The sequence below is a fragment of the Hippopotamus amphibius genome, chromosome 6 (assembly GCF_030028045.1).
Source record: "Hippopotamus amphibius kiboko isolate mHipAmp2 chromosome 6, mHipAmp2.hap2, whole genome shotgun sequence".
NCBI classification, from domain to species: domain Eukaryota; kingdom Metazoa; phylum Chordata; class Mammalia; order Artiodactyla; family Hippopotamidae; genus Hippopotamus; species Hippopotamus amphibius.
In genome coordinates, this window is record NC_080191.1 from 139,630,475 (window position 1) to 139,642,633 (window position 12,159).

General features: G+C 38.3%; 1 protein-coding gene across 1 annotated transcript; it reads left to right on the forward strand.

The window, feature by feature from the left end:
* The first annotated feature begins 1,988 nt into the window (after positions 1–1,988).
* On the forward strand, positions 1,989–10,862 carry OTOL1 (otolin 1). The gene is made up of 4 exons (XM_057739045.1): positions 1,989–2,360; positions 6,378–6,467; positions 9,248–9,319; positions 9,955–10,862. The coding sequence occupies exons 1-4, from the start codon at positions 1,997–1,999 to the stop codon at positions 10,860–10,862; spliced, it is 1,434 nt and encodes a 477-aa protein (XP_057595028.1). The 5' UTR covers positions 1,989–1,996.
* Positions 10,863–12,159: the final 1,297 nt, after the last annotated feature.

The following is a 12,159-nucleotide window of genomic DNA, read 5'->3' on the forward strand; positions in this document are numbered from 1 at the left end:
TGTCTTAGCGCATTAATACTCAGCATTCTGCAAACTCGAATTATTTTTATAGCAGAGTGGTGAGAAAATTAAGTTTCTAGTATTTCACATTGCACACTTTGCACTTTGGATGTGTGCCATATTTGGATGTTTACTGCAGACAAGATCCTTAGGGATGGGGCTCCATTTTATTTGCCTTTATATTGTATGACCCAGCACAAGACCTGACACTTCTTAGATGCTTAAATGTTTGTTGAACAAATGAATGTTTCATTGAATGCAATTGTATGAACTAATGAAAGTTGAATTGTTTTATATCTAAACAGAATGTTTTTGTTGTCTGGTGTTGGCTGGGGCTGGACTGAGCTGACTGATGCCCAGTAACCTCGTGTATGTGCTCAGTCTTGTAGGGGTGGGGGAGTGGGGTACGGGATCTGTATTTGGAGCGAAGCATTATAATCATCTGCTCTTCACACTTCCCTCTTTCCTTTTGTTGTCTCTCATTTTTCCTACTAGACTGTCAGCTCCCTGAGGGCAGAGGTCATGGCTTATTCTATATTATTATATGTCACCACATGTACTTTCTCAGTGCTTGCAACACTATCGATATTCAGTTAATATTGGTTGAATGGATGAATATGATAGCAAAGGCAGCTTGAAGGAAGGCTGGCATTTTTGGATCTTTATAGGATTTTGGAAACGCAGCATCTTTTGTCCCTTCTCATCTGCTTTGATTTATATCTGTCTCCTCCAGAGCTCTTTCACTGATCCTACCCTTGGATTTATTGTTCTTTAATCTCATCCTTATAAATGTCACATAATTTGTGGGAAAGGGTTGAGGCTTTGATATTAAACAGACCTGGATTTAAGCTCTGAATTAATAACTTGAGGGTTATGTGATCTTGAACAAGGTACATAACCACTTGGTGCCTGTTTCGTCATCTGTGAAGGTGAGTGAGAGTGTCATCTACCTGGCAGAGCTGTTTTGAGAACAGATTGGATTGATGAACGTGAGGCACCTACTCTTTGTAGGGATTCTATAAATAGTGGGTGTTATTACTATTCTTATTTCTATTCTCTTTACTCTCTTACTATTTATCCTAATCACTCCTTCCTTTTCTAATCAGAAATCATGCATTCTCACCCTGGCTATCTGTTAGCAGCCACTGCACTGCTGGGAGTTGCTGGGGAATGGAATTCTATGAACTACCAAAATTTCATTTCATCAGGAACGTTATATCCCTTTGAACAGTGATAAAAGCCTTAATAAGAATAACCACTATTTGGTCCATTAAAATAATACAAAGATAAATGTGAGTTTTCAGAAAAAACCCTCAAATTATAAAGCAAAGAATTGGAGAGTTAAATGACATGTGAAGACTCTCAAGACATAGCACATATTTAAATTTATGATTTTTTAGCCTCTCTCCAGTTATTATAACAGATTCTAAAAGATTACTCTCACAGCAAGGCCATTATCCTGAGTAGATTTAAAGACTCTTTTACCAGTATTTTTTTCTTTAAATAATTGAGTTTGCTGAAATAAACTATTCAGCTCAATATTTTTCATATCCCTCTAACACAAATGTATTTGATTCCTATAAATCTGAGTGAGGTCAGTCACAATTTTATACATATTTGTTTTCCATGGGGTATATGTGCTATTAAGTTGTGTTGCATTTATTACAGGTCATGTTTGCTATTTGGCAAGATAATTTGAGAACAATATTTTAGCACGTGTAACACTATGAAAATAACCAGAAAGGAAAATTAAAGCAAAATATTCCTTACAATAAATACTTAAGTAAGTGAAATATTCTGTTGTGATTCAAGCATACATTTACATATAAAATATGTAAAAATCATTTAGTATTATGCATACCGCTCATTCTTATTGTTCATATATGCGTATATAGTCCTCTCATATAAGTATATATCTATATCACTTAGTCTTTTCACTTGGTTCTCATGTAATATGTATATATATTTCCATTATATCTTCCTTCCAGCCTCAAATATGTGGATGTTTTCTTGGCTTTGTGCCATTTTAATTATTTTGGCTATTGCTGGTATGGACACAACAGCAAAGACCACACCATATACCAAATTCACAAAGAAATCTGAGGAAAAAGAGATGCCAAAGGGTCCAAAGCCGTCCAGTGGCCAACCTCTGGAAGAAGAAGAAACCCCCTTCACAGAAGCGGCTGAAATGGCACAACCAACCCCTGACCCCTCATCTCTCAATTCTGCCTTTGGTGCTGCCGCTTTCTTCCCCCGTGAAAACCTCACTCTTGACACAGCTGATTTCTTTTTGAATTGCTGTGATTGTTGTTCATCTGGACCAAGGCAAAAAGGAGAACCTGGAGAGAGTGGAAAGCCAGGTATTTGAAAATATACGAGGCTCTATATTTCTCGCTTGTACATCCTTAGAGTTGAGAGGTGGTGGATTGGCGGTGGAATTGCCCCGAGGGATTCTTCATCGTCATGTGAATGGGACAAGCCTTGGTGTAACATTGTGACAAACGCAATGGGTTCTGTTGCCCAATGTTGTAGCCAGAGCCACATGAGCGGCTATAATATTAAAATTAAATGAGATTAAAAATGCAGTTCCTAAAAGAAAAAAAAAGAAAAATTCAATTCCTTACACTGGCCCCATTTCAAGACCTCAGTAGCCATGTGTGGCCAATGGCTACCATATTGGGCAGCACAGATACAGAGAATTACCATTACTGCAGAAAGTTCTACCAGATGGTGCTGGTTAGAGCAGAGACTGGCCTACCAACACTAGCACTGGTGTCTAGTCCTTCCTGTTACGCAATCTTTTCATTAATGGTTGATATAAAAAGGGTAAATGAAAATTCTGTGGTCTGGTGAGAATGTGTACTGACTGATGGATCTTTGGAGTGCTATTTGTAGTTAGGATTAGAAATGGAATGTCTGTGGGGTGGAGAATAAAGGTAGGATTCAGCTCGCTTCTCATTGAAATTCAGAGGCAACACCATCTCCTTGCCCAGCAATTTTCTCTATTGAACGTCATGGTTAAATATTTCAAAATTTCAGATGTCTTTAATGTATCCAGTATGAATATACTCTCACTTTTATTGTAATACATTTCAGCTTTCATATGTCCTACAGCAGAGAATTCAAGGTAAAATTGAGATCAGAATGTCAATTTCAAATCCACTATTCCGTGAAAGAATTACGTATAAATATTTGTTGTGTCTTGCCTGAAGAATTTAAAGTTATAAAATCAGGAATTCTGCATCTTCATTAAGCTTTTCATTCATTTCATCCCATTGCAGAAACTTTTTTGGGAAATATGATCAGTATTTATGCGGAGGTGGAATTGAAGGGAAAAGGAGCTGGGCAGGAGTCTGCGGCACCAAGATTTCATGGTTGCCAAAACATTACTGGAGATCTAATGAGGTGGAGAAAATTATATTGGCCAGGGTTTCTCTAAGTATCATGTCTGGCTGGCAAGATGCTATAGGGGAGTGGGAGGAGGTCATGTAAACACAGCTGGTTGCTCAACTGTCTTCTAAGGCTGTAGCATCAGGGCTTTTGTCTTACCCAGTGGTAGATTTAGCTGCGCTGTTTGCAGAGCTCAGCTTCTCCTCTAAATACACAAGTATTTTGAAGGTGTGCAAAGTTATTAGACTGCCTAGGGCATGCATATATCTTAGTCTGACTAGTTCTGCCATAGAACAGAGTGCTTGAGAGTGCAGAACGTCAAGCCTATCATGGTCCTACCTTGGGGAAGCTTCACTACCTCTCCAAGTATCAGTTTCCAAAATAGTAAAATTGGGTGAGAATAATACCAGCTTCATGGAGTTGTCAAGAGAACTGAATGAGATCATGCGTATAAGGTCTCAGTGCCTGGAATAGAATAAGTGCTTAATAAATTGTTTGTTTCCAGTTAGCTATAGTAGAGGTCTTTTCCTATCTTGTGAAATACTCTCAACCTGATAGGATCCTGTTTTTGAGATTCATAGATATTTGTTCTAGCTTTATCAGTGTTTCAAAAACATTGTTTTATTTTATTTCATTATTTATTTGTTTAATTAAAGTATAGTTGATTTACAACGTTGTGTTAGTTTCTGGTGTACAACAAAGTGATTCAGTTATACGTACATATACATATTCTTTTTCATATTCTTTTCCACTTATGGTTTATTACAGGATATTGAATATAGTTCCCTGTGCTATACAGTAGGACTTTGTTGTTTATCTACTTTATATATAATAGTTTGTATCTGCTAATCCCAAACTCCTGATTTTCCTTCCCCTGCCCCCTTTTCCCTTTGATAACCATACATTTGTCAAAAACATTGTACTAAATTGGAAATCTGGTATAAGAGCAACAGTAAACAAACTTGAAAATGAAAATAAACCTGCTCAAACCCAACTATTTAAATTTTTCTTCTTTATCTGTTAGTTCTTGGTCACATGAATGCACACACACATTACATACATCACATTTGTATTAACTACTGTAATATTGATAATAAATGCAAACTTTAAAAGTTATAAGCCTAATTTTATAGAGTTCCTGAATGAAAGTGTTTTGATGTGTACAGCTATATCTAATAGCTCACAAAGGTAAAATTTCATCTGAAATCTTATCTCCAGCTTCTCTCATTAGTTCAGTTATAATAATAGCTACCTACTGTGTGCTAAGCAACTTTATGTTGTTTCTTATCTTTGTAGAAAATGTTTAAAAGATTATTACCTTTCAGTGGATGGTTTAATCACGTTTCAGAGAGTTTCAGGTAATTCTGGAGGTTATAGCACCCGAGAGTATAGAACCTGAAGTCAAACTCAGTTTGTGCACCTTCCAGCCCCAGCTCTCCCATGAGGTCCAGCCTTCCGGTATGTACACTAAACTAACCAAGAGGTACATCTCGCCTAAATGGAAGGGGCAGCCCCCCTGCCCCTGTGCCCTCGCAGGCAGTTGCTGTGTGCTCCCTGTGCCAACCTGGATACTGCCCTTTATCATTTCCTCATAACCACGTTGGGCATTTGGGGGTTGTGAGGAAGGGGGGACATTGCACAATGAATTGTAATTGACCATTGGGCTTGCTTCCGCCTCCTCTGCTCATTTGTTCTCCATTCCTTTTTTCTCTGCTCTTTCTCCTTTTCTAGACAAAGGAGCTTAACCACCACTTTGGCTTCTTAAGCTTGCCTTTAGCCTTAACCTCCATCACAAGCAATTTATTAAAGTTTTTCATCTAGACAAATACAGTGTTCTTTCAAAGAGGAAATTCAACAGATTGAATATAATTTTCTTCATTCCATCAACCTTAATTATAATAATTAAGATGAAAGATTACAATTGAATTGAGTACACTTATCTATATGGCTAACTTTCAAAGACCTTGGCCATCAATTATTCCACTCAGGGATTGCAACATAATTTCTATGCTTAAACAGGGCTGGGGTTGCAGGAAGGATAATTGTCCTAGACTCGGGTCTCTGTGTGGCCCAGGTAAGTGAAAGGGACCTGGACTGCTGGGATGAGGGAGGATATCAGTCAGGTCTGAGCTCTGCACCACCCGCCCTTTGTCTGCCCCTCAGCCTCCTTTACCCTGATCACTAGCTCCGCCCACGGTGCTCTTCTTTCAGTTGCTAAAAAACACCATGGTCTTTTCTACTCTTGTTTTTCCCGAAATACTCAACTTTTTTTTTTTCCGTCTCGGAAAATTCTAATTTGTTCATTGGGTCTTAGCTTAATGCCATTTTTTCCTGGATGTCTCCTCTGATTCCGCAAAGTAGTTTTTTTGTTTTTGTTTTTTTTTTTAACCACAACCTGCAATAGAAACTTCCTTTTTTCCTTACATTACTACCAGCAGTATGGCCATTTCTATTTATTTGTGTGGTTATTTGTTCATGTTTATCTTTCATGGACTCTCAGCTCCATGAGGGAGGGACTGTTGGAATGTTGATGGCTGATTCCTGACACCTAGGAGGATGCTTGGTGTGCAGGAGGACTCAGCAGTGGTTCCTGAATCAGTATGTAAGTGAAGGAACGGGGAAACCAAAAGTGCTAGGTATTGTGGTTTTACTTCCAATTTGCAAGTGGGGTCCACATGAGGTTAAGAGTCAGATAATCATTTTGTTCTTGTTGTTTGATATAGTGCTGCTTCTCTGAATCATTTGATCACTGCCATGAATTCAGTGACAAGTACTAATGGGCTCAATTTATCTATTCAGGTAGTACAAAATTACAAATCAGACAAAAATATTGTCCTTAGAACTCTGTAATAGTTTATTCTCACCCAGATTTTATTATTAGGACACTGACAGTCACTGGTCTCAATAAAATGACTGCTTTTTTGGTGAACTAATGAATTTCAAAAGAGAATTTCCCTACCCTGATGGTTTTTAAATCTCATTTCCAGGTTTTAAGGGAGAGGCTGGTGATATGGGGATCCCAGGGCCACCAGGAGTTGTTGGACCCCAAGGTCCAAAAGGCCAGAAAGGAGAAAAAGGTACGTAATTATATTCATGTCATGTCAAAACTCAAGAGCTGTTCTGCAACATTTTCAAGAAGAATAGCTTGCTAAGTAAATACCAGATTCTTGCAAGTGGAACAATTTTTGAAAATGTAAAAACTTGGTAAAACATATTGTGAGTTATATTTGATATAAAAATGTTAACTTTATAACTAGCCAACTGAGAAATTTTAATCTTGCCTGGTAATATACTGCCCCCCTCCAACCCCACATCTTTTCTGTTTCTTACAGTCCACCTGGCTGACCTGGTGACTGGGAGCCACAGGGCATAGATCTGGGGAAGCATTCTTTCCTATATACTCCTGTTTGAGTTCTTCTTTATGATGCAAATTAATTTCATACTACTTACGAGAGCAGGCAGTCCTCTAGAATATTCCATTTAGATGGATAGCTGAAAGAGAACATGACATAGCCTCTGGCTCACTCTCAAATTAGGGGCAGCGTTGACAGTGGGAAGAGAACTGAATTAAAATGGAAGAAATCAGCTAATTGCAGTGACCTTGTACCTGTCACTTTACCACACCTGGAAATTGAGAGGACTAGGCTAGATATTTATTTATACTCTGTTTAAAGAAGATTTGCCGTTATGTGTGCTTTCCTAGATTTCTTCTAGCTCAGAAATTCTATAATTCCACAGATGTATCAGCAAAGAGGGTGTTCTGCTCTGGGAAATCCCTGGTTCTATAAGTGCTTCAAGGTACTGAGGGAAGGTTACAGATTCACTGGGACATTTAGAAATTCCTCAGGGAACACCACCAGCCTGTAGAAATACTCTCTATCCATCAAGTTAAATGTTTTAGCCTCAGTGTCACTTGTCAAAAGACCTAATATCACCTATACATCACCCTCCACATGGCTCAGGAACTGCCTAACTCATTTCTGGTAGAACATTCAGTGAAGTAATTACTCAAAAAAGATGCTCAGGTAAGAGAGAGCCACTTCACACTTGTCAGTTATGTGATTTTCATTCTCAGAAACATTTAATCCTTTTGTGGCTGAATTATGTTAGCAGAAAGCCCTGTGAAATAAAGATGAGTGATGAACTTCCCCAGTGAGTCATACATTTTGGAAGTTAGACTTCTGGAAGTAGAAGAAAAAAACAGCGAAGTATTATAAGATAAGGTTCTTAAGAATATGCTTTGATAAAGGATAAAAGTAGAAATTCATTTAGCCAGTCTCTATAAAGTGACAACTACACTTTCCTTTTACTTTCACTTAACTTGGTCTCTTGGCTAAGACTGAAAGTTTAAAAAATAAATGAGTAGAATGACTGCACCTAGGATAATCATTATCTGATTGAGTAAGTTCATTATACGCAGTAAAACTCTTTAAATGAACTCGAGAACCAGAAAAACTGTGCAGTGAAGGTCAGGATATGAATATTGACAAGGACTGGGAATACAGCTATTCCTTCACTTCCATTCGTAGTTTCTTTCTCTTCAAAGGCATACAGATGTTTTCCTGATGGCTTGTGGGTTAATTTCCAAATTTAAAATTTTATGTGGAATGATGATTGAGGAGCTAGCTACATACAAAACTCTGCTGAGTGGCTTATGGTGGGATTTCTCTAGCTAGTCTTGTGAAATTTGGCTGAGTCTCTTCTCATGACTTTTAATTTGTCTTAGGGTTTTTCCCCCCTTGGCAAAAGTGAGACAAGATATGTTATTTATATCATAAATAATATGGCTGGCACATTGATGCCAACTAATATTATATACAGTCATGTTTGTGCAAATTTCTAAACATTTTCATACCTCAGTTTCTTCTGTGATAAAAGTAGTGACAAAAATATCTGCTCTACCTTTCTTGATGGGAGACGCTACCAACTTTTGTAAATGAAAGATGTCCCAATTGATAAAACATGCTCTGTTATGTGAGACTCCCTGTTATATGAGAGTCTGTTTTACTATCGAATAAAAATTAATATTAAATGAAAAAGGTTGAAATTAAAAAATTCATGTTATGAGCTTGGAACATTACCTGGTACAAAGTAAATGCTCAATGAGAGTTAGCTATTATTATTACTGTTATTTTTGCTATTATTACTTACAATTAAAATAAATCTAGAGTGGCTGCACTGTGACAGGATGGGGCTTTGGCCAGGCCCAGTGTAAAAGTCCATTTTGTGATAATATGGCAAATATCTAAAAGCTCAGATATTTTAATTTTTTTTCAAACATGAATTTTCACAGTTCTATAATTTGTCCAAAGAGTAAGTAAAAAAATATTTCAAACAAAATGAAAACTAGCTTCTCCTTGGTGCTCTATGTATGTCAAGGACAATTTTTTTCCTGTGTGGGTTTTTATCATGAATAGTTGAGCTGACTGCAGAGTGTTCTGCTCTGTGTTTCAGCTTATATAGTGCAGGCCACTATTTCTCAGGCATTGTGGGGAATATAAAAAAGAGGACTTTTAAACTATCATTCAAAATTCATAATGGAATAAGCACAAACACAGACATAGATAATGTAAGGCAAAGGGTTTTACAAGAGATTTGAAAAGCTACAGGAATGCTGAGGCAAAAGCTGAAATCTGTTTGAAGAGATCTGGCCCTACCTCCAAATATCCTTCAGATGGTTTGCCATCAGTTGGAATAAAATATTCCTAATGATGCTCAATAAATTCTTTTTCCCTGTTGTTTTCCCTTTACACATAGTGGTAAAGGAAGAATTGGAAGGTGACATAGTTGTGAAATGGGCATTAGTTATATCAGAGTTAATATAGCTGGAAAAAAGTTAACCTTGGTATCATTTTAGGACTTAAGGGAGAACGTGGGGACCAAGGAACAAGTGGAGTTCCAGGATACCCCGGAAAGCCTGGAGAACCAGGTACAAAGAGTATCTATTGTGTGTAGTCACGTGTGCAGCATAGCCCTTAATTTTCTTCCTGTTTGTATTTAAAGTTATCGGGGAAGTAAAATGGAAATATGAATTACTAATAATCTCTAATAACTCAGTGTACTGATTGGCTGGAGTGTCAGCAGCGCTAGTCTAGGAGTCTGGAGGCGGTAGAAGTATCTGAGCTCTGCACCTCTCTAGCTGTCCTTGGGAAAAGGATCCCTAAACCTTTCTGGGTTGCAGTTTCTTTGCTTCTAAGATTTTGGGTTTGGATGGACAATGTGGAGATTTAGGAGAACAGCTGGGTTGGGCTAGCATGCAAAGTGTAATGGAACACAGTGGGCAACTATGGTTCTAATACTCTTATCATCTTAAAAATCAAACAAACAAATAAACTAGATACATGAGATCTAAACATAAGCTATCGTTTCTCAGTAGCATTCCCTCTTCCCCTTATGAGGGAGTAGCTTGATTTGAATCAGTGTAAGGGTCTCCTCTGCATGGCCATTGCTCAGGCAAGAGCCAGGTTTCCAGTACCCGTTTGGAAGTTTGTTTCATTTTGTGATAATAGCGTACCGGTCATATTCTATATGAGCCTTAACCGTTATTTTAACTTTTCATTTCAGGGGAACTTGGTCCTAAGGGGGACAGAGGAAACACTGGCCTGGCAGGAGTGAAAGGACAAAAAGGCTCCAAGGGGGACACATGTGCCAATGGTACCAAAGGAGAGAAAGGAGATAAAGGAGACCGAGGGGCTGTGGGCGCACCAGGCTTGAAAGGAGTGCCTGGGGTCAAGGGAGAGAAGGGTGAGATGGGGGGTAAGGGCTACTGTGGAGATTCTGGGGAGAGGGGGTGGAAAGGAGAAAAAGGTGAGGAGGGCATGAAAGGAGAAAAAGGTAGCAAAGGAGATATTGGAACGGAAGGGAAAAGTGGCTCAGATGGCCTGCCTGGGGCCCAAGGTAAACCAGGAGTTAAAGGAGAAAAGGGAGAGTTGGGTGCTTCTGGTGTCCCGGGACCTGTAGGGCCAAAGGGTGAGCTCGGGAGCAAAGGGGTCCGAGGGTCTATTGGGAAGAAGGGCTCTCGGGGCCTAAAGGGCTCCAAGGGGGAGGTGGCCAGAGTCCCACGGTCGGCTTTCAGTGCTGCCTTATCTAAGCCTTTCCCCCCTCCAAACGCCCCTATCAAGTTTGACAAGGTTCTCTATAACGACCAAGGGAATTACAGCCCTGTCACCGGGAAATTCAACTGTAGTATTCCTGGGGCGTACGTTTTTTCCTACCACGTCACCGTGAGGGGCCGACCTTCTCAGATCAGCCTGGTGTCCCGGAATAAGAAGCAGTTCAAGTCCAGAGAAACACTCTATGGCCATGAAATAGACCAGGCCTCTCTCCTCATCATCTTGAAATTAAGAGCAGGGGACCAAGTCTGGCTGGAAGTTTCAAAAGATTGGAATGGGGTGTATGTCAGTGCTGAGGATGACAGCATTTTTACTGGGTTCCTTTTGTACCCAGAGGAAAACCCTGGCATTTCGCCATAAACTTGTGTCTTCAGCATTGCAGTTTGGGTTTAGTGGAATAAGTCAGGTAACGTTGAGTAGTGCTACTGAAAAAAATAACTTTCATTTTTTTTTCATGATTATAAAAAAATACATAAAAATTAAGAAAAAATTTTATCACCTAGAGTCAATAATTCCTATTTTAAAACACCAACTTTAAAAAATATTTATATGTATTCGAGAGGATGTGTCTATTAATTTTGTAGCTAGCTTTTTTCATTTAGCATTATAATGGCATTTCTCATGCCCTTTAGATAATAGTTGTATACAAAAATATGAATGAAATTTGCAATAAATATATTCTTACTAAATATTTTCTGTATCTCATAAAAATGTGTGTAATTCTTTTCTGTGTAATGTGAGGCTAACTGCTGGCATATGACGGGCAGGTATTTCTCACAAGTTTCTAATTCCGTTGGGAGGATTGCCTTCCAACAAAATGGAACTATTCCCATGTTAGTTTAATTCAGGGAGACTATGCAGAAAGAATAGTACAGAATAGTTAAAGTATCTTTAAAATTAATCAGTGTGTAAGGGCTTGCTCATAAAAAAACCTGTATTATACGGACTTGTGTGTTGAGTAAAAGGTAAAAAGAAAGTTGATAAAGATAGTGCTTCCTCATAGTAAAGATCCAGCCATTCATCTAATTACGGTGGTTAGAAGAACTGAATGTCTCCCAAATATTCCAGAGTAAAATTAAATCATTATGGATCTAAAATTTCAATGCTTTCTTTGTGGAAGAAATTTGGATGAATTCTTTGGTTTCATTATCAACATCTCTAAAATAATTAATTCTGGTTATTCAGTGATAACAGTGCTGGGACAGGAGGGTATTTGGGAATTGACTTGCAATGTGAATATTAAAAGCTGTGAATGTATAATAACTCAGCAACCTCGTTTCTTAAGAAGTGAATTTATTGACTCTAAATTGAATTTGATTTAATGAAGGCATATAGTTATGCAGATTTGCAAATCTTGGTGAGTCAAATCAGGGAGTGGGTGGTGGGGACATTTCTGGCCTTGCTCTACCAGATAAACAAACTCTGAAAGAACATAATTCAGTTTTGATTTTCATATACATGCATATATATATCAGAATAGTGTTTCCCAAACTGTGTTCAGAGGAAAAGCATTACTGGAAGTTGTTATTATGAGCTACTGCAAAGAGTGGGTTCTATGTCAAACAACTGTTGGAAATGCTATATTCTATCTCTCTTTTAAAGATTCGTAAAGTGTGTTAGTGTAGTCCCTGACATTCCTACAGAAAAGAAATTTGTT